At 37.1% G+C, this 22,466-nt stretch overlaps 2 protein-coding genes across 6 annotated transcripts; one reads left to right on the plus strand and one right to left on the minus strand.

The window, feature by feature from the left end:
• Nucleotides 1-673: 673 nt before the first annotated feature.
• On the plus strand, nt 674-6,794 carry ddx18 (DEAD (Asp-Glu-Ala-Asp) box polypeptide 18). Of its 2 annotated transcripts, none has more exons than XM_067444260.1 (14): nt 674-846; nt 1,166-1,333; nt 1,418-1,603; nt 2,948-3,083; nt 3,185-3,285; nt 3,394-3,593; nt 3,670-3,784; nt 4,382-4,521; nt 4,615-4,776; nt 5,172-5,324; nt 5,398-5,511; nt 5,619-5,675; nt 5,769-5,946; nt 6,424-6,794. In XM_067444260.1, the coding sequence occupies exons 1-14, from the start codon at nt 735-737 to the stop codon at nt 6,567-6,569; spliced, it is 1,968 nt and encodes a 655-aa protein (XP_067300361.1). In that variant the 5' UTR covers nt 674-734; the 3' UTR covers nt 6,570-6,794. The 2 variants fall into 2 exon arrangements, with proteins under 2 accessions (XP_067300361.1, XP_067300362.1); XM_067444261.1 differs by having other exon boundaries at nt 765-884.
• A 1,570-nt stretch (nt 6,795-8,364) lies between these two features.
• ccdc93 (coiled-coil domain containing 93) lies at nt 8,365-21,707 on the minus strand. 4 transcript variants are annotated; one of them, XM_067444263.1, is made up of 23 exons: nt 21,585-21,707; nt 21,004-21,117; nt 20,536-20,630; nt 20,308-20,419; nt 19,721-19,819; nt 19,553-19,609; nt 19,294-19,394; nt 17,285-17,321; nt 16,412-16,510; nt 16,241-16,291; nt 15,028-15,114; nt 14,574-14,687; nt 14,434-14,496; nt 13,911-13,984; nt 12,686-12,767; nt 12,492-12,566; nt 11,970-12,041; nt 11,778-11,886; nt 11,482-11,564; nt 10,152-10,189; nt 9,936-10,020; nt 9,683-9,796; nt 8,365-9,543 (listed from the first exon to the last, which is right to left on the minus strand). In XM_067444263.1, exons 1-23 carry the CDS (start codon nt 21,666-21,668, stop codon nt 9,487-9,489), a joined length of 1,902 nt encoding a protein of 633 aa, XP_067300364.1. In that variant the 5' UTR covers nt 21,669-21,707; the 3' UTR covers nt 8,365-9,486. The 4 variants fall into 4 exon arrangements, with proteins under 4 accessions (XP_067300364.1, XP_067300365.1, XP_067300363.1 ...); XM_067444264.1 differs by having other exon boundaries at nt 11,970-12,038; nt 16,412-16,513; XM_067444262.1 differs by having other exon boundaries at nt 16,412-16,513.
• Nucleotides 21,708-22,466: the final 759 nt, after the last annotated feature.

The following is a 22,466-nucleotide window of genomic DNA, read 5'->3' on the forward strand; positions in this document are numbered from 1 at the left end:
AAATGATTTTTCCATTTTTTTGTTAAGGTTTTTTATGTCATGTTTCTAGTCGACTTTTTATTTTAGATAAAAAAAACTGTCAAAGGTGCGGGTCAGTCAACGACTGGAGCGTCAAGGCCTCTTTATGTAAAGTTACGACCATATAAATAAATAAATAATCAGTACTTAGCAACTTTTTTACTACCGAAGTTTGATAAACTTAAAAAAAAAAAAAAAACGAATAAAAAAAAGTGTCAGTTCTACGCCTCGTTGTGCACAGAGTATCGCGCGTCGAATCAATGAATTCCCTCGTCTGACCAGAAGATGGCGCCCGCATCTATGATCTGAACCATCCATCCAGCCATTGTCAAATACAAATATGGCTTCAGCCAGCGTAATATCATCCGGTATAAATTCCTTTTTAGTTGATTATTAAATTGTTTATGCATAGTTTCTATCAGAATTCAAGATACATATTTTCATTTTACTACTTAAGCTGCCAGTTAGTTAAGTTCCAAATAATTACAGCAAGAACATACTATGCAAAAGAGGCAGCCCTTCCAGCACACCAGTGTACGAAATCGCACACTAGTTTTAATTCACCCCCTCAAGTGAACTATATTATTGGACTAATTGGGGGTGATTTCGAACAGGCCGCCGTAAGTTCTTTGATGATTTTTAGTCAGGCATAGTTTGAGTCAGTCAGCTAAGCCAAGGACCCCACGCAGCACGCACACACGTGTTTGTGTACAGCCATGGCGGACATGCAGATGAAGATTCTCCGCAAGAAAATCCAGAAGAGAAATGAAAAAAATAAACAACGGAAACTACTCAAATCTCAGAAGGAAGAAGAAGAAAGCGTCGGAGGTTATTTTTCACTTTTGTTGTAAAGATGAATTTAATGTGTAAGCGTTATCTCGGATCCACCATGTGATAATCACACCGCTTTTAAATACATCCGTAAAGTTGTGTCTTATAGTTCAGTCAGTTGTATTAAACCTAGCACGACATAATTTTAGTTCAATCGTAATTACAATGTTGGTAATGGGTAATCTTGAGGAACATGTTATCGACACCGCCAATGTATTAACCTAACGTTACTCCTCATATTGAGTGTCATGCACTCATGTTCTTTCCTTAAAGATGGAGTTGATGAAATGTGATGTATGTGTTTCTTCTCTGGCAGATGTGAAGGTTGTGCTGGAGGAAGCTGTGACCAGTGATTCTGCTCCAAAAGTCACTGAAGGGCAGCAACTGCAAAGTAAAAATATCTCCACCGAGGGCGGCGAAACCTCACAGAAAACCAAAAAGAAAAAGAAAAGAAAATTGGTTGGCACAGAAGACTCAACATCCAGTGAGTGTTTAATATGGCTGTGTGAATGTGTAGTTATGCATTTTAAAGTTAGTGTTTGACATGCATATACACACACTCGTTTAGGTGTGAAAAAGATCAAAAAGCAAGATGAAGTTGAAGAGACAACAGAAGAAGAGCAACAGAGTGATGAGAAACAGGAGGAATGTGCACGGACTGTGAAGTTGCCAGAGAATGGAAATGACAAGGAGGGATCAGCTGAGGAGAATGATAGTGATGAAGATGGACCACAGCTTCCTTCTGGTCTGACAGGTAAACATGGCACAGCCGACATTATGTTAAATACAGTCTAGCTCATTTAAATGTAGAAAATAATGAGATGTCCAATCGATGGCTATTCAGTTAAAAAACAGGGTTTGTGCTTTTTGAAAAACCTTTTGAATGATTTTCTTTCTAAAAATAAAAAAAAGCCAATTTATTATATTAGACAAGTGAAATAATTACTTCATAGTGCTAGGCGGTATGACCAAAAGTTGATATCACTGTATTTTTCTAAATTATATCTTTTTAGCGGTATATTACGCTATTTTTTTCCTATGCATGATCGGGTGTTAACCACATTTTCTACTGATTGAGAGAGGAAATACTGCAGTAGATTGACTAGAATGCCCTTTTTTACTATCAAGAGTGAATATTGTAGAACAAATCCACATTAGAGGTAATACAAGTTTTGCAAAAGCCCACAAAATGATGCTGTGGGGAAACAACCAATAAAACACACGCTTGCTACATTCATTACAGATGCATTAATATAAAAATATGACCACGGAGAGAGATACATTTTAGTTGAGGGCATCTTAAGCATTTAAAAAACCTAACCCTATATAACAACAAACTACCAAATGAGGGAGAAACGTGGAATAACATTTAAAAAAATTCTAAGGATATTTTTAATACATTTAAGAGCGCTATGGTCTCTGAACAAACGACATACTTCAGTTTAAGACAAAAGGAATAAAGCAGTTACGTTTTGCCTAATCTTCTTTGAATTGTCAGTCTGTTTATTAACTTGCATCGTCTTCCGTGTAGCAGAATAATCTATAGTGTGATCTCTGTCTGGATCAGATGTTTGGTTTTGTCAGTGTCATTTACATTTCATTTGAAGAAGTAATGAAATATGTGCGTGTACACGCTGTTTGTTTTGTGTTTAGAGCATTAGAGATGAAATAGAACCATTAAGAAACGTACACACACTCGCCATGTGGTGAGCATTTTTAATCTCATCGCGGCTCTCCGTGCAGTACCCTCTTTCATGCACGCGCCGCATGAAGTTTGAATTCTCCGCTGGAATCAAGGGACAAACCCGAAATCGCCCCCTATAGCCATTATTTGAAGGGACAGCCATTTGTAGTGCTTTCACTACACTATCGCCCAGCACTATGACTTCATATTTGCAATTTAGAGACAAAATAATAGATGCCTGGTTTAGTAGTAAAATATAATATAATCCTAAATCCACAGAAGCTTCTTCAGTTAGCGGATTACTTTTTTGTTTTTTGCTTTATTTGAAATGAAAAATAACCTTTCTAAATGTTTTTCTTAAACCATTAGGTATTTTTATCTATTTATGATTTGTCTCCCTGGTGACTTTCTCAGGTGCGTTTGAGGACAAGTCATTTGCATCTTTGGCAGAAGTGGTCAGTGAGAACACACTGAAGGGAGTGAAAGAAATGGGCTTTGAAACCATGACTGAGATCCAGCACAAGACCATACGCCCCCTGCTGGAAGGGAGGTGAGTGTGCAGTTCATCAGATGCCAGCGTTTCTGTGATTTATCACATTTGTTTAATTGTCTTATTAACGTTTTGGATGTGTGCTCATTCTTGTCCAACAGAGACGTGTTGGCAGCAGCTAAAACAGGAAGTGGTAAAACTCTGGCTTTCCTGATTCCATCCATTGAGCTTATCTACAAACTTAAATTCATGCCCAGAAATGGTGAGTGCACACTGAATATATTGACTGTTGTAGTTCTTTTTATAGAAGAATGTCAATCAAACCTGCAAGTATGACCATATAACTTTGACATTGTGGTCTGTTTTACAGGGACTGGAGTTGTGGTTTTGTCTCCCACTCGAGAGTTGGCTATGCAGACATATGGTGTGCTGAAGGAGCTGATGACGCATCACGTCCACACATATGGCCTCATCATGGGAGGCAGCAATCGCTCTGCTGAAGCCCAGAAACTTGCTAATGGAGTCAATATCCTGGTGGCTACACCTGGAAGACTTCTCGATCACCTGCAGGTAAGGCCTTTGACAGTGAATAGATTGGCCATATGGGTCTGTACAGTATACTTGACCTCGCCATTTCTTTCCACAGAACACACCAGGGTTCATGTTTAAGAACCTTCAGTGTTTGATCATTGACGAGGCTGACAGGATTCTGGAGGTTGGCTTTGAGGAAGAACTTAAGCAGATCATCAAACTACTGCCTAGTAAGAACCAATGACTAACCTGATCAATCTAACATCATTCCTTAATTCCTTACTTCCTTAAACCAGGGTTCCTGTGGGTGCTTAAAATGGTAACAAAAAAGTCATAAGTACTAAAAGGAAAAGCAATCATGATACGGCTTAATGCGAATATTAAACATTAAAAAGCTATGATTGAAATCTATAAATGTCACCACTGCACGTATAGTCATAGGTTGATTGTTTATTGATCATCGGATGTGTGTGAATTGAGTGTTTACTTTGGTGTTCAATTAAAAGTCCCACACCATGCATAGATGTTAATTTATTTTCTTCCCTCTGGATGTTGTTGGTTTTTTTTCTGCTAACTCAATTTTAACAAGTACATTGAACAAACTCTTGTCAAGATAGATAGATAGATTTTACTAGTATTGGCATAGCAATTATTTTAGTGCCTAAATGCATTATTAATGTATTATGTAAAACAGTTTCAGTACATACTTATACACTGAATAAAATGTGCACTATGCAATCATCTGAGCCCATTACATTTAATTCAGAAATTATAATGTGAATGGTGGATTTTGTACATGATATACTGACATATTTCTCTTTCTGTAGAAAAAAGACAGACCATGTTGTTTTCAGCAACACAGACACGTAAGGTGGAGGATCTTGCACGAATCTCTCTCAAGAAGGAGCCGCTGTATGTTGGAGTGGATGACAACAAAGACACGGCTACTGTGGAAGGACTTGAACAGGTAAACTGCTCATCTTTATTAGCACCAGTGGGTCATATATTATAAAATATTGAGTTCCACAAGAATTGGATAAGCATTGTGCTTTATTTTTAGGGATATGTTGTTTGTCCTTCGGAGAAACGTTTCCTGCTGCTCTTCACGTTCCTGAAGAAGAATCGTAAGAAGAAGCTGATGGTGTTCTTCTCGTCCTGCATGTCTGTGAAGTACCACTATGAGCTACTCAATTACATTGATCTGCCCGTCATGGCTATTCATGTGAGTCATTGAGCGATAAGATGAGAAGTGCTGTTCATGCAGTGTGATAAATGCTTTTCAAAGTCTTAAATTCAGTAGTATTAAATTTAAGGCAAATAAAAGGGCCAAAAAAGTCTTTATCATCATTTGAAACGGTCTTAAATTCAGTGAAAGAAAAGCATAAGGCTATGAATTAATTGGCTCTGCCGCATATCTTAATATGTCTTAATGCAAGTATTAAAGGTTATACATTAAATAATGCTGCTGTGTGGCCTGTGGTCACATTTTAAATGAATGTGTAATTCTGACTTAAACTTGTTTTTCCTTTTTGAGAAAATCTTTAAAAGCTGAAATGTGAGAGATTACTATAAATCCCTTTGAGTTTGAACCTCCTTTTGTTTTTCACAATTTTTCAGGGGAAGCAGAAACAGACGAAGAGAACCACAACGTTTTTCCAATTCTGTAACGCAGACTCTGGCATTCTCCTCTGTACGGACGTGGCAGCCAGAGGTCTGGATATCCCAGAGGTAGACTGGATTGTCCAGTACGACCCACCCGATGACCCAAAGGTACACTAATTATAAGCCTGGTTGTTCATTTAAAATGTGTGTTTATTAATATATGATTTTTGGGTTATTATAGGAGTACATCCACCGTGTAGGACGAACAGCTCGTGGTATTAACGGTAGAGGACATGCCCTCCTGATCCTGAGACCAGAGGAGCTCGGCTTTTTGCGATTCCTCAAACAGGCCAAGGTATTTCATCTCTATTGTTAATGTTTAATATTGGCTCTCTGTATGTGTCAGCAAGATTTATCTAGACAAAATAGATTTTCTGATTCCTCTCTTGTGTTCCTCTAAAGGTCCCTCTGAGTGAGTTTGAGTTCTCCTGGACTAAAATCTCTGATATTCAGTCTCAGGTGAGACTTCATATTTTTAGCCGAATTGAACTGAATCTCTAACTCATTTCAAATTGAACACCTCTGAAATCAAATTGCTTTTGTCTTTTTCAGTTGGAGAAGCTGATAGAGAAGAACTACTACCTTCACAAATCTGCTCAGGAGGCCTACAAATCCTACGTCCGAGCTTACGACTCTCATTCCCTCAAACAAATCTATAACGTAGAGACTCTCGACCTCCCGAAGGTGGCAATGTCTTTTGGTTTTAAAGTGCCGCCTTTTGTGGACCTCAGTATCCTTTCAGCACTTCATTACAGTGAATTTTCTTGCATGTGGAACTTACTTAACCGTTTTAGTTTTTGATGCTAATCATTGAATTTTCATTGTACACAACTACTGTTCAGAATTTCGTTTTTGAAAGAAGTCTTATGTTTACCATGGCTGCATTTATTCTATAAAGAAATTCTCCATTTAAGTGAGTGACATGTGAAATGCCAAGTATGGTAACCAAGTGCGTGCACACACTGTTCACTGTGGTGCCTGGGAGCAATATGGGATTAGGTGCCTTAGGTCGGTACGGAGTAAACCCACAGCCTTCGGGTTAGCAGTCTGGCCATTAGGAATCCTTGCTAAATATAAGTATACATTTTTTTCAAAAACTCATATTACTGACCTCATACCGTACTGTAGATCAATGGCAAGCATTATTAGCCTATTCGTTCATAAGTTTAATTCTTCCAGTTTGTTTCTTAACCGTTTGCCATCTCAGACGTTCACAGCAGTAAAGGGGTGAAGATGCAGAAGCGAGGTGGTGGCGGAGGCTTCGGCTACCAGAAATCTAAGAATGTTCACAAGGCCAAGATCTTCAAACACGTCAACAAAGGGAAGGGAGACGGTAGACAGTTCTCACGCTGAGAATAAGATGAATTTTTCCTGTTATGCACCTCTTTCGATCTCTATGGAGTAACTATCAGAACACACAATTTTCATTTTAGTTACTTGTTCTGAAATGTGTGAGAAATGCTCTGATCAGTCTGCATTCCATGTCTGTACAGAAATCTGCTTTCAGAAGACCTTATATATTGTTAGATAGTTGAATTTCTATTGTTAATCGCCCAACTCATTAAACATTGAAACTTGTGTTGTGAATAATTCTTATTCCATATGAGATTGAACCTACAACCTACATTAAACCTAGGGCTGATAGATCAGCCTTTTGATCTTCATTTAGTTGTTCAGAAATGGATCAACAAGTGATGCTAAATGCAACTAAATATTTTATTTGCAAACAATTTATCACAGATAAAAAAAAAAGTATGCTCTTAAAATAAACAATGCAAAGTACTAAAACCTATTACAGTTTTCTCAATCGATTCGACACATTTCTCCAAATGAATGTAGTTGCTCTCAAACTATTAACTGTTTATGTTGGTAAAACATTTCAGTATTCACTGCATAATGAAGTACTGCATTTTATTCTACTAATACATATGGCTGGGCGATATGGCCACAAAAAAAATCCCTGATTTTTTGCCAAAAAATTTGATTTACGATTTTAATCGATTATTTTTTTTTTTTTTTTTTTCCTTCTTCTTCCTCCTACTTAAAATCAATCTGCATGACAAAGAAATTGTTAAAAACAAGTTTTAACTTTATTTTGTTTAGGTAAAATATTTGCAGCTTGGTAGAGTGCCTACCGGTGCAAAACTTTCAGCATGTGAATAACCCAGACCATTCCACAGTATAAATGGGCACCATATTTTTTGCAATACACAATACACAGTATACATATGCAGATCAAATTAACTTTTATTAACAACAGTAATGTGCAAAAAAGTATAGGGAAAATTTAAATGTTATGCTATTTAATAATATGCTAATGTTATTATTAAATATAGATTGCCAATGTTCTTCAATATTCTCACACTGAACTGACCGACAGCTTCAGTTATTATAAAATGAGCTCTTTTCTTGCTTTCTGTGTAATTTAGTTTTTTCATGAGACTTCGTGACTTCATACTTTTCTCCATATATTAGGCTTTGAAGTGCTGGAAATAAGTGCAGACAGTACGTGTACAAATAAGTGTAACCTACGAAACCATTGGAAAGTGCTTGAATTTCAATCTCAAAAGGTTGTACGAATCCCAAAATAATGACAACAACATTAAATCAATGTGGTTTTACTACAGTAAATCCTGGTGAATGTTGGTGATTTGTGACTGAAACCCCTGACCTTCGCTCAGCTCTGTTTGATCTGATATCTGTGGTTCGTAACAGAAATCTGCGCCGAACGCTTCCACTAGATCACAGTAGCGATGTTATTAACTCTGTGGTGAATTTAAACGCTCTCTCACTGGATCTCCAGCGCTGTGTATCGTGTCTGTCACGAGATCTGCCCGTGTATGAGCTCGCGCTGCGTTCGTTGTCCGCGCAGCTGAAATGAGCGCAGCTCCGTTCAGACTTCAAACACACTTTGCAGCGGGGTATTGTTAATAGTTCTGTGAAAAACTGAACCAATGACACTGTATGTTGTCCTTGTTGTTTGTGTATCTCTGTGGCACTGGCAAACGCGCGGGGGAGGGCTCAGCCATTACGGAAGCCCAGAGGGAGCGTCGGCGGATTTTAAAGAAAAAAACCGATTTTCATTCACAAAAATCGACATGAAACTACAAACTCGAATTAATCCATAAAATCGATTTATCGCCCAGCCCTACTAATACATGAAGCCATGAAAGAACATTTATAACGTTTTAGGACAGTTTCAGTGATCAGATTACTGTTGAGAACAGTGGAGAACAGAAGTCGATTGACGAATGTTTTTTTGTGTTTCCGTTTTTTTTAATGCAGATGTTTCGACAGACAACAAATAATTAGCATTTTTCAAAGCTATTGGCATTTTAATGTTTTTTGTTTAAATGCATCTTGGGACTAGACTGAGTAAACCCAGCCTGATCTGCCAGCAAGTTGATTTCAGCCAGCAACTTAGTCTGGAAACCTGTACATTAATTTCTACTGCTTCTGTTACACTTTTACATGAACCAATCACAGACTGGCTTATCCACCTGCCATGCTATGGGTTGGTTTAACACAATGATGGATAGAGGAGAGATGGGTCTTGTGGTCTAATTGGTTGAAGGACTATCCAATTGCGTACAGAGTTATTCGAATAATGTCAATTGATCATGTCTCTTATGCAGTAGAAAATACAGAGCAGATTACCCAAATCCATGTTCAATTTTAAATAGAGCTTGGTCTGGTGATAGCCATGCAATCTTGGTACTCTTGTGTTCATAAACAGTGTACAAAGCTGGAAATTAGCACAGACTTTAATAAATAAATAAAAACTGGTCAAATAAAACCAACACATTGATATTTAAGAGTTTGGTTAATTTTTATGTTCAGTATTTTGTTAAATGTTCTATATATTGCCCATTTCCCCAGCCATAGGCAACTGACTATTCAATTATGAGCTTTAAAACGTACAAGAACTGCAAGCCACAGCAAGTAGTTCATTCTCATTTAATGTGTCTTATGGCAGATTTTTATCAACAATACAAAAAGAATGGTGACTGGCAAGATAATTTGTGTTATATACATTACGGGTTTAAAGAAAAAGGCAGCAAGGCACAAAACATTTCCAGTTTAACAGTATATTAGTTACATGCCTAGAATAATCCAGGCTTACACGCATTCTGAACGGAGTGTTTCAGTCTAAAATCAGATGTGATTTCAGCACGAGACTGTGGTTCAAATATCAACATTAGGGAATGTGCATGTTTTGAAGTGCTCAGAAGTCGTGTACTGAAGGGGTGTGTGAGTGCATGTCCAGCGGTTAAGATGCTCCCTTTGCCCTCAGTTTAGACAACAGCATCTCATTCTTGCGGCACTCCTGAAACAGACAAGACCATGTTATGAATCGGTTTTCCTCAATCCAGACAATATAATGTCAATAGAATGTCTATACACCCTATATAAAGTAAGAGGGGGGAACTTTATGTAAAACTGATGTTTTTTTTCTGAGTATTTACCTCTTTAAAGTCTTTGACTGTTTTAAAGTAGAGTCTCTGTTTATCCAACAGCTCCAGGTATTCATCATTCAGCTGATCTCTGCGCATCTTATTCTCCTGTCTTTTCTTTTCCATCTTTAAGTGCAAAAATACAAAAATAAAATGTTAGAAAACCACAAATGGAGTGTCAAACCAATTCATATACCAAATATAAATAAATGATCAGCAGTAGCAGATTTCCTCTATAATATGATGTAGAAGTCTGGTTTTGTACCTTTATGCGGCTCTGTTTGATTCCTTCCACAATTTGCTCCATCTGTCTGAGAAACTGTTCTTTACTTCCTGATGAAGCCATGGCCCTAAAAACATACACAGGCTTTAGCCACATTTACCTGTGCCTTCAGAAATAACGTGTCGAAATTCATCTTAAAGGCTATTGCTGTAATATTGAAATTCCTACATGTATCCAAGAGCTTTATTTGATACTCACTGCTGGAAATGATCATGTATGGAGTTCAACAGATTGACCTGTGAAAGAAAAAGACATTCATTTCATTGCACATCGAAACGCCCACCGACTCATAGAGCTGTTCGGATCGCTAGCCAGTAGCAATAAACATGCCAAAGAAGATGGCAAGATATTGTAGAAGAACACAGTCACTGCATAAGCTTCCTTCAGATCCTAATATTAAGAATGTGTGATATTTCATTTATTTTTAATGTAGTTCCAGCTCACGTGGAGAAGACATACACGTGTTCGCTTAGGTTACTGGAGAAATTAAATAAGAAATACAATTATTTCTTATTTGATACAGGCGATGCAGTCATTAATCCTTCACCAAAGACAAACGATGATAGCGATGGACAAGTCCGATGTTTTAGTGATTATAGTTTGGTAACGTTAGCTAGTAAGTCACCCACTACAACTAACAAGGTGATAAGCCAGTGTGTGAATGTAGTTAATGTAGATTTACCGCTGTGTTGGGCTCAATGTTATACGCAAGAACTTCGAAGAAGCGCGATAATTTAATCATTTAATTCCGTGTGGTGAACCTATGATAAGCAGCCCAGGTACGTTCCTCTGTTTTATGTCAGAGATAACCAAAATATCTCGAAACCACAGATGTTGAGCAAACTTTAACTTGTCAACGATATCTGTGTCCTCTGAGCTGGTCATGAGCGCTGAATTTTCTTTACTATCTCTCATTTTTCTCACTCCACTCCGATCCTCTAAGCATGTCAGCTGTAAACTGACTGTAAACAACAGTGCGTGCAGCACCCATAAGCCCGGTCTGCAAAGCGAATGCGCAACATCAAACTGTTGTTACCGTTTTATCGAGGAAAAGTATATTGTGATAATTATCGTTTTATCGCCCAGCCCTAATTCCAGTCATCGCAGGTGGATGAGAAATAAATCAATGTGTTTGTTTGATAAAGAAGTTTACGAGCCCTGTGATTGAGAAAATCATTCCGATTGCCGCTTTCAAAACAATCTCTCCCTCATGTGAATTAAACTAACAGGAGCTGAAGCTCATAAAATATGCAAATCTTATCCAATCCTAGCCGTGGGCGTTTACTTCCAAGTCTCCAGTAAGGGCACGCCAATCAAAACCCAGCGTTCAGGAGACGGCATCAAAACCAGTGTTGAAAATAGCCTGTTACTTATTAGTTATGATGTTTTTGAATTTAAAACCACACACACATCATTAGTTGACCTCAGACAAGAGTATAAAAAATTTAAAAAGCCAGTTCATGATGCCTTTAAACACTACACTAAGCATAAAAGAAAATTCCTTCCCACAGCAAAACAAAGCTGATACCTCCTTCTCCAGGTAAACCTTCTTGTCATCCAGGGTGTTGTAGAGCGTGAAGAACTGCTTTGTTTCTTTGTGTGTCGCAGAAACTGAAAAATACCAAATTAACAATTAAAGAGGGTTAAAGTTGTTTTACGACGAGTTTGACTGGCCCATATAATCACATCTATCTATTGTATAGCCAACATCATAAAGTTGCAATGTAATGGAAATCAAGAGATCTTTTCTTTTGTATTATGACAATACTGTACATCCAAGTGAAATTTATTAGAAAATACAAACTTTAAAATTCATACACACACCTTGGCTGTAGAGCTCAATGAAGCGTTTCTGATACTGGGTCAGTTCAGCTCTATTGGGAACCTCGTCAATCTTTCGCTGAAGAATAGCGATCTCGCGATTCCTCTTAGCCTGCAGGGGGCAGTAGAGAAAACTTGAGCATTAAGAATCTCATGCAATTGTCTGAGTAAAACCCTTAGTTCAACTTGACCTACCATGAGCAGACGAATCTTCTGTAGTTTTTCTCGGTCTGTGGTGTACTGCTGATCAATCAACACATTCATCTCCTACAAACACACATGCAGAAGATAAGTGTGAGAAACGAAACTAGACTGACTCTGTTCCAAAACTTTGGAGAATCCAAAGTCACCCAGAATGGCCTCAAAAAGGTAGGCTGCCTTCTAAGATACCTTCTTTATGTTCTGGTATTTATAAAGACTTAACTGTGTGCCAGAATTTGAGAATTGTAGTTTTTTTTTTCTCACCATAATGTGCCAAATGGTGTTCAATCTGCCATTAAACTCAATAATAAGACTACGATACCTTCTTTTGGTCAAATACTAAGGCAGCAATACCCCAAAGCATTAAAAGGGGCAAGATACAAAATTTATCCAAGATGGTGGACAAAGCGAGGCATTGATAAAAAATAAAATAAAAATAGCTATCTAATTAAACTATGGGTTTTTATCGACTATTTGTGTGCTATGTATGATTATATTTGAGAGTGTCACCGGCACCTTCTTATCATCTCCTTCATCTCCAGATTCCAGCTTCAACTCTTCAATATTCTGCTGCAGACGTGTCATTTCCTCCTATACACATGCACATAGCTGTTAATGAATACTAATGTCTTCAACATTACTATTACTCAGTAAAACAGAACAAACCAATGTTAATGTTTGTTGACATGGTTGTTGTTATATTAACGTACGCGGCAATGTGAGCGGAACGTTTGCTCTTGATGTTTCAGGCTTTCATTCATGGCCACCAAAGCACGGAGTTTCTCCAGCAACCTAAAAGATAAAAACAAGCATAATACATAACTAACTAGCATATTTATCCACCTAGTATTTGTTCTGGTAGATCAGATCATAAGTAGAAGAGGGAGACACATTCCGTTTTACACCCAGTGTTTTAATCCGTCTCTTTTGTCCATTTTTAACCACTTCTGTCCTGATTTCTTTGATGGGAAGCTCTATGGGTGGGTAATGGATGTTAGTTTTTATTTTAAATCTAATAGACAAAATAAGCTTGCACAATTTACATATGAATGTGAAAGGAGATGACGCAAAAAGCAGCAGCTTTCGTTTTTGCTCTGACAGCCGCAAGACGACACGGAACACTGTGAGAAAACAGGAATGGGGGCGAACATTGTCCTTGGTACGTTTATCGTCTTTAAACCAAACTCTCCAGTAGACAAAGTGTAAATTCTGTCTGGCTAAAGCGCTTCCTATAATGTAATGTATAATTACACGTTAGGTCAGTTGGTGAAGAGTAGGCGGTCTTTTGTGGCTGTTCGAACGCATTCAACCACATGAGCACTACGAATTACAAAAGCAATCCAGTAGAATGCATTTTTTTCCCGACTACCTCTGGAATTGATTCAAGTGGACAAGCTCAGAGTGTTTTAGACCCCTTTTACACCTGTATTTAGCATCGTCCACTTGTGATCTGTTCGACCAAAACGCATCTTAATACCAGGTATAAACAAAACCTAATTGTTTTCAATGCTAGCGCTGCATTATTTCAAATGCCAGCATCACCAGTCACCATCATCAGTCACTTTTTACCCACCGTCCAATCACAGCAGAGGAAGGGCGGGACAAATACCACATTGAGTCGACCAACCATAACATTCTGCTTATACAATGATAACAAACGACAGCAACAACCACATCTCTTCATCCAAAACTAGTGCCAGAGCCAGTACATTACATTCTCAACATTTTTATATTCAGAAAAAAAACGATGTGCGAAATCAGATACAAGTAACAGTTCGGCAGATATTCTGTTACATAACACATCACATCTCAACTGAAAAAAAGTGCTCAAGCACCTGCAGCAAGTCTTTTTCAGAAGAGCACTGACATTTTTAGCTGATTAAAAACAGACACACTGCCTAAGTTAAGAGAATTACAGGCGCCCTATTTACTTACCCTGAATCCGCCTGAGACTCCACATCCTCCAGTGAGCTCAGCTCTCTCTCTAGCTTTTCAGTGTGTGCTGTTGCCTAAAAACACATGCATTAAAGTTGGCATGGAATTGAAGTTGTGGTGGTTTTTTCTTCCCTATTGTGATGTATATCAGTGTGAAAAGACTTCTCCAACTCGAAAAAATGTAGAGCAGGACTTGATTTTGTCCATCAGGACAGCAATGGTTTGCTATTGCTGTGATCTCCTGTGAGTGACAGGATGTCCCGCCCTCGCACCAGTAAACACATCATCAGGGAACAAAAGAGATGTTGTTCAAAGAGGGAGGGGAAGTTATTTTGATTAAAGATCAATGAGGACACAAACAAAAATAACAAAAATAATGATGTGCATGAATAAATAATTTATAATTAAAAAAAACTGCACTATTCAATAAAAAAATTGGACTTGTCAATTTTGATTTCATGGTGTCTTTACTGGTCCAGGTAAACCCGTTATCTGTCAGTAAATATCTGTCTACCTGTCTTACCTCGGATAGTTTGATTTTAGCATCATCACATGCCGCTCTGGCCTCCTGCTGTTTGGATTGCAGCTGGAATAAACCAAGAAATAATGAAGAAAGAAAGAAACAATAACTGTGATATCAGCAATGTGAGGTATGTGCATTACCTCTTCCAGCTCTTTTGTTTTTTGAGTGATCTGTTTGTTGAGTGATGCCAGCTGACGCCGGTGTTGTTGCGCAGGCCCAAATCTCTCTGGCCGATCCTCCACAGAACGTTCTGCCTGTTCAATCACACGTATGTACATTAAAGCCTGCCACACATTAAAAGGCATTAAACTAGTACCGGTAGATTCTGAAGTGCGCATTTGATGGACACTTTACTATCCTGTGAGTCCGTTGGATTTATGAGTTGAAGTGAATCACATGATGATTCACAACTTAGGGAGTAGGGAGTTGATTGAGATGGCTATGACTTTTGCAAACTAACGTTGACTCCCCAGACTGCAATTCAGAGCAAAAATCTGTGCAAAGCTCATGTAGCGTATTTCAGCATCAAGCCAGTAGTGGAAAAAGAAACATACGTTTTTTCAGGGGTTCTGTGTATAGGGGTTCACTACTCACCTTTTCAGCATACTCAGTGGCAATTTGCTTAATCTCCTCAGACTGCAGCCCAACAATCTGCCCAACTGTGCTGGCTGACAACTTCCCCTACAAAACACACACAGAAATGGTGTGCAAAATAGAGACTGTTGACCATTATATATTTTCTTGGTGAAAAAAAGGCATCCACTGAAGACTTTTTTTTTTCTTTTTTTTTTACGAAACTTTGAAGATTAAAGATTTAAAAAAAGAAGAAAAAAATAAAACATGGACATGATTTGAAAAGGTTATGGTCCAGAAAAAAAGTCACCCTTGTGACCGCACTGGAAATGGGAGGGAAGCGGATTTTATCGGGTTTAAACTTTTGGTACTGCGTCCAAACAAAATCTTACTGAAAGCTCATTTTTGAGACATCAAGCTTTGTCTTTTGACTCGTGTAGATTTATGGCTTTGATGTTTTAGAGTAATACGTGTTTTGGAAAATATATTTCAAATAAATTGTATGTATGCATTTTTCATAACAATAAACTTTTTTAAAAATGCATTTTAAAAAATGTATTAAAAAATTAAACTTAAATAATTGATAAAATGTTTCAATTTTTTTAGGATTTTTTACCAGTTCACTTTTTTTTTATTTTTTACCAAGGATTTTTTACCAGTTCACTTTTTCTTTTTTTTATTAGTTCACTTCAGCAATAATCTGCCAAATGTCATCTTTAAAAAGAGACAAAAATGAAGTCTCTGCTCTAAACCATTTTTAAAGCACATCTAAAGCGAGATTTATGACAGTTTAAATTGGAAATCTCATGCTCAAACAGTGAATAAATGGATCTACTGCATAAATATATTTTAGTACCATAAAATTAAATAAAAAACATTTTCAAACTAAATTTAAACTAAACTCATAATACATTTTACATTTATTTAATAAAACAACAACATTTTGGTTAATTTTGACCTCTACATGAAGAGCACAAGATGGTTTATTTTGTCAATTTACATTTTTTATTATAATTTTTTTATCGTTTACTCATCCCCATATTGTTTTATGACTTCCTTTACCAAATTGTGAAGAAAAAAAAGATTTCTGTATAATGTTGAAACTTCCATTGTATAGACAAAAAATATTATTTTATGTTCCAATCCACATATAAAGAAAGTCATACATTTTTTGTTCACTGTGAGTGACTTATCACTTTAAACTCTTTAGCATGCTACGCGTTTAGAAGTTTACCTCCTCGGTTGCCATGGCAGCCATTCCAGTCATCAGGGCCTTGATTCTGAGCTGTAAAAGAGGCAGAGCTTCTGATTGGTTGATGTAAAATTAATGTTGGTTAGAAGAAGAGTCAGTGGGTGACAAGCAACAAGTGAGATTTGATTGAAGGTTCATATGATCCTAACTGACCTCCTCTGCTGCCTGCAGGTCCTCTTCTTCAGAAACTTGGGCCATTCCAGGCGGCACACCCTGCGTGCCCTGAGCCAACACCTGCTTTTGCTCCACTGCCTGCTAGAAACATCATCACATGATCAAACGAACAACAAATCAAAAACAAATAAAGGTCAGTGCCAAGCCCGCCTCTCAATCTGTGGTCTATTTTACCCAGATGGACACCACAGGGGCTGTTCTGGGGTCAGGGCATACAAAAATCTTCAAAGTCAACAGACATTTTTTTGCCAATATTGTTGCCTGTAGAGCTGAAAGCTGAAAACATTTTATATCAGTTTAAATGAAATTCCAGTGGATTTGTATGACTGAAATTCATCTCTTGGTCAGTATATTACTAGTGTGTGCATAATTATTATGCAAGTTGATATTCTGATTTCTTTTTCAAAGCACAATTTACCAATTTCAAACCACATTAATGACACATTAATACACATTAATAACTACTATTCCTTCTGTATTGTGCTTGGAAAAAATCTGCTTGTAATTTTTTTTTATCAGAATATTGACTTGCATTATAATTATGCACCCATTGTAGTAATAAATGCTGTAAAAAATATATTGCTCATAGTATGTTAACAAATGCATTTATTAATATTAACAAATGAGATCTCACAGTAATAATACCAAGATTTTTCAAAATCCATTTACAGAAATTGCACTTGAACAACTTGCCAATTCTAGGAAACTGCAAAGCTTAATTAAAAAAAAAACATTACTTTAATGGAATTTAAAAATGCATCCATTTTACCATAGACAAATGAGTCAGCTGCTTCTCTGACTGAAGTTTTTATGTGAAGTGGCAGAAAAATGAAAAGAGCATCTGATACTCACTGTGCCTGCTTTAGACTGTTTGCTGAATCCATAGCGCCTGGAAAAACAGAAAATAAATCATTTGAAATACTTCATGATCACATTACACAAAGCATGCAGCTCAAGGCAAGAGTCTGTTTCAAAACACATCCGACTACAGGCATGACACACCACATGACAGCACTTGGGCAGATGCAAAAGTAAAGACAGTAATGCAAAGCCATTACATCTGACTGACAGTCAATATGTCTCACTCCCATTCTCAGAAACGGAACCTCAGTCATACTCACTGCATATACTGTGATATGAGAAGGCACGGACTGATGAGTGAAATAAGAGAGACAGATGGAAAGCAAAAGGGGGGGAAATTAAGAATGAGAACATTAGACGATTACAGAAACCTGTGAATTAATAGATGGCGTTAAAGGGTTAGTTTACCCAAAAATGAAATTGATGTCATTAATGACTCACCCTAATGTTGTTCCACACCCGTAAGACCGTTCATCTTCAGAACACAGTTTAAGATATTTTATATTTTAGTCCCAGAGCATATGCAGTCTATGCACACTATACTGTCCATGTCTAGAAAGGGAATAAAAACATCATCAAAGTAGTCCATATGTGACATCAGTTGGTTGATTAGAATCTCTTGAAGCATCGAAAATACATTTTGGTTCAAAAATAACAAAAACTATGACTTTATTCAGCATTGTCTTCCCTTCCGCGTTTGTTTTCAAACCTCAAATAATGCAAATGCTGAATAAAGTCGTAGTTTTTGATATTTTTGGACCAAAATGTATTTTCGATGCTTCAAGAGACTCTAATCAACCAACTGATGTCACATATGGACTACTTTGATGATGTTTTTATTCCCTTTCTGGACATTGACAGTAAAGTGTGCATAGACTGCATATGCTCTGGGACTAAAATATAAAATATCTTAAACTGTGTTCTGAAGATGAACAGAGGTCTTAGGGGTGTGGAATGACATAAGGGTGAGTCATTAATGACATCAATTTCATTTTTGGGTGAACTAACCCTTTAATGGAGATTTAAACCCAGCGCTGCTGAAATAATGAGGCAGGAAATAGACCAGTAAAGATGAAGGAAACAAATAAGAGGATGAATGAGAAACAGAAAATCTAAATAAAACCTAGATTGGCACTGTATTGTTGATCAAATGGTGCTTGGTGGACATACGAGACTTCTTTTAAAAACATTTAAAAAATCTTACTGATCCCAAACTTATGAACAGTAATGTTTAAACATCCACACAAGTATCTACAAGTCATTAAAGGGTTAGTTCACCCAAACATTTAATTTCTGTCATTAATTACTCACCCTCATGTCATTCCAATCCCATAAGTTCATCTTCAGAACACAAATCAAGATATTTTTGATGAAATATGAGAGCTTTTTGACCCCACATAGACAGAAACACAACACAACAACCGCTTTCAAGGCCCAGGAAGGTAGTAAAGACATTGGTAATAGTCCATGTGACTCCAGTGGTTCAACCTTAATGTTATGAAGTGACAAGTAATAATAAACTTTATTAAACAATTTCTTCTATTATGTGAGTGTCTCCCAAATCCCGATACTGTTCATGTAAGCACCACGAGGCATGCGTGTGATACTAATGGAGCTGGCCAATACTGAGCCGCCGTTCTGACCCAGAACCCAGAAGTGCTGCACCATGTGTACAATCTGAACATTTTTTGTTTGTTTTTGCACACAAAAAGATTTTAACAATGTCTTTACTACCTCTCTAGGCCTTGAAGGTGGTAATAACGTTTTAGTCTATGGGGGGTCAGAATCAGAAAGCTCTCAGATTTCATCCAAAAATATCTTAATTTATATTCCGATGATGTACAAAGGTCTTAAGGGTTTGGAACAACATGAGGGTGAGTAATTAATGACAGAAATTAAATTTTTGGGTGAACTTACCCTTTAATTCTCAGTTCATTTCCAGTGGGACGTGATAAGAATGCGAAGTCATAAGGTCCTGCGATGGAAGGGTAAGAGTGTACCTGCCGAACTCCAGCAGGGTGGAATGAACCCGAGACTCTTCATCCAACAGCTCATCAGCATCTACCTGCCGTTTATAACGCCTCTGAGGAGCATACACCTCCTACACCCAAACACACGTGACAACATATAACAATCTTCTGTTATCAAATATAGTAGGAGGAACAGATGGCACATCAGCTCTTTAGCTGTTTTTCATGGGGGCGATGATAAATTCAGCAGAGATGAAAAAGCAAAGATAAAATGTTATTAGATACTTACACACACATTCACCACAGTGCTGATGGCTCGCTCCTTCCTTAATGCAAACTCCTCATCCTAATATAAACACATTTGCTGAGACTTCAAAGATTACAGATTGTCAAATGTTTGATATATTACAGTGTTAATACACTCTAATTATATTTCAGAGTTGACCTGTTGTCTCACCTCAGGAAATGCATGCGTTTTCTGGAACTGAGTGATGGAATATGACCTGACATAATCTCCCATCTCCTCCCGGGTTTCAATCGCCTTTTTTACCAGCCACTATAGACCCCAGAAATGATGCATTGTAAGCATTCTTGCACGGATTCTCAAGTCATTTAAACTAAATACACTCCTGTAAGTGTTGTAAGTGTTTTTCTTTTTTTGAAAAACACTAAGTGTTTTTCTTTTTTTGAAATGTATAAATATTTTTTTATTCAGCGAGGAGGCATTCAATTGCTCAAAAGTGACAGTAAAGACATTAATGTTACAAAATAATTTATAAGAAGTTAACTTTTCATTCATCAAATAATCCTGACGAAAAAAGTATTATGTGAGCACCAAATCAGTATATTAGAATGATTTCTAAAGCATGATGTGACACTGAAGACTTGACTAATGCAGCTTTGCTATTAAATATATTAAAATAGTAAATAGTTATTTTAAATTGGCATCATATTTCACAATATTACTGTTTTCACTTTATTTTTGACCAAATAAATCTAGTCTTGGTGAGCATAGGATATTTTTAGGTATGCAAGTGCACATACCTGTACAACAGGGAAGATGTGGATGAAATCCAAGCCCTGGATCTGATGAGGCTCTAATCGGTGAGGACATTTCATTCTGGGCAGGACTGACACAATCTTCTCTGTCAGAGCGCTTTAATGGAAAAATGCAGATGGTTACCAGGATTCAGTTCAGTCTGGGCAAAAATGTTTTTTGTCAGTTTTCATTCTTCTACAGTATGTTACGGCATTGTTTAATCTACCACTCACATTTTCTGACCAATAGTGGAATTTTCTTGGAAGAGCAGATCAACGTCTATGTCAAAGTTGCATGTAGTTATACACCAGGTCATTCCTCCTACCACCTAAAGTAAAAGCGGAGACTGTTCACACATTTATGTGGTTGGTGATTTGCCAAGTAAGACATGTTCCTGGATCTACATATTTTTGATTCTGGAGCAACATTCCTGTCCAGAAAATGTGTCCTATCCCTATCTCTAAACCTTACCCTACCTATAAGTTTTCCTTAAAATCAGAGTGAAATGATAGGTGAATAAGAATGGTGCAGAAGCCCTTGTTGTAAACCTAAACTTGACATGAATGTAAACTTGTCCGTCAAACTGATTGGTTGATTGGAATGTTGTTCCAGGGTCAACAAAGATGTTGATTCACGAACATGTTTAACTTAGTGAAATCACATTTATTGCAGTGGGTACAGGTGTGTAAAGTCTAATGCACCTTGTCAAAGGGTGACAGTCCCTTAATGCGTGCTCTGAAATAACCAGCTGCAAGCAACAGCTCCAAAATCTCAGCAAGCTTGACACTCTGCTCCTCATCCTCACGTGTCTCCACCTGTCAATCACAAGACATACAATCACAAGCTGTCAGTACAGAAAACACACTCTTTAAATAAAAAGTCAATGTTTTATGTTAATCTTTTTTCTCTTGTTTGCCACTGATGAAACTAAAAGGCAGTGTGTGTTTATTTTTAAATTAACTTTAGTGTATCCAAACGTTTCTTAAAATGAATCTAAAATTGTAACGATTAAGCATTTTTTTAAACATACATTTACAGACACCTCATATATTATAGTCTATTTATTTTCTTTCAAATGCGTGTATCCTCACAAATAAATTAAACGTGAGAATAAATACTATAACATGCGTCTTTTACAATTATATCACAACATTTTTGTCAGTATAGGCTACGTTAAGTGGCTGATGTCTCTGGCTGAATTTATAACCTTTAAAGGAAATAAACTGACTGCAAATGCAAATGCCTAAACACGAGGGTTTAAATGTTTTGTTTTCAGTGGTACCTTGATGAGATTTCCCTCCTGATCATATTGCGCTCCGATTTTTGAGCCCGTTCTCACTCTCTGGAACACAGAGGTGGCCGCCATGATGATCACGATGTGTCACGTGAGATGAATAACGTGACGCAAAAGTTGTCACAGTCAAAACCAAAACCATAGAGGCCAAAACCATTTCAAATGCTCATAACATAGTGAACAGCAATCTTAGTGATTATTTTGTGTGTTTGACAGACAGCATACTAATACATTCCCCACAAGAAAAGAAAAAAAATCCATGCTTTCATCCAGCTGACTGCATGATACTAATGGATATGGGCAGTATGAGGAACAGTTCTCATATGTTCAGCTATCAGACATATAAGAAATTACAGGTAGTATTATTTGTCAAAGAAGTAAAGTCACATAGTTGGTTTGTGTTGGTTTTGATGTTTGCTTTGTTGGTTTTGTTTAGAAATGTGATACTGAAGCAAGAGCAGAATGGGAAGATGCATACATGACAATGGTAAGGCAGTGTAGACTTGTAAGTGAATTAATTAGTTTAAAAGTCATATTTTTCATTATTTTGTATGTTTTCTGTATATTAAATATGCTCTTCTTGATTAGGTCTATGGGATAAATACATTCACATGTAGACATACTCTTCTTTTGATTGCATGTGAATATACTATAGGCTACTATAGGGTCCGAGAACCACAGTGAATTCCACTCTTGTTACCAAAAACATTTTAATATCTGTCAAATTTAGAGAAAGAGTGACAGTAACCTTATTTGACTTTATTGGCCTGAAGAATTCATTGGGGCTTCTTGAGGACCAAAGTCCAAGAACATGCTTTCTGCCGCTAAGAATTTAAGCTATTTATAAAATTAGTACATATGGGATAGTAC

This window comes from Pseudorasbora parva, chromosome 5 (assembly GCF_024679245.1).
Source record: "Pseudorasbora parva isolate DD20220531a chromosome 5, ASM2467924v1, whole genome shotgun sequence".
NCBI classification, from domain to species: domain Eukaryota; kingdom Metazoa; phylum Chordata; class Actinopteri; order Cypriniformes; family Gobionidae; genus Pseudorasbora; species Pseudorasbora parva.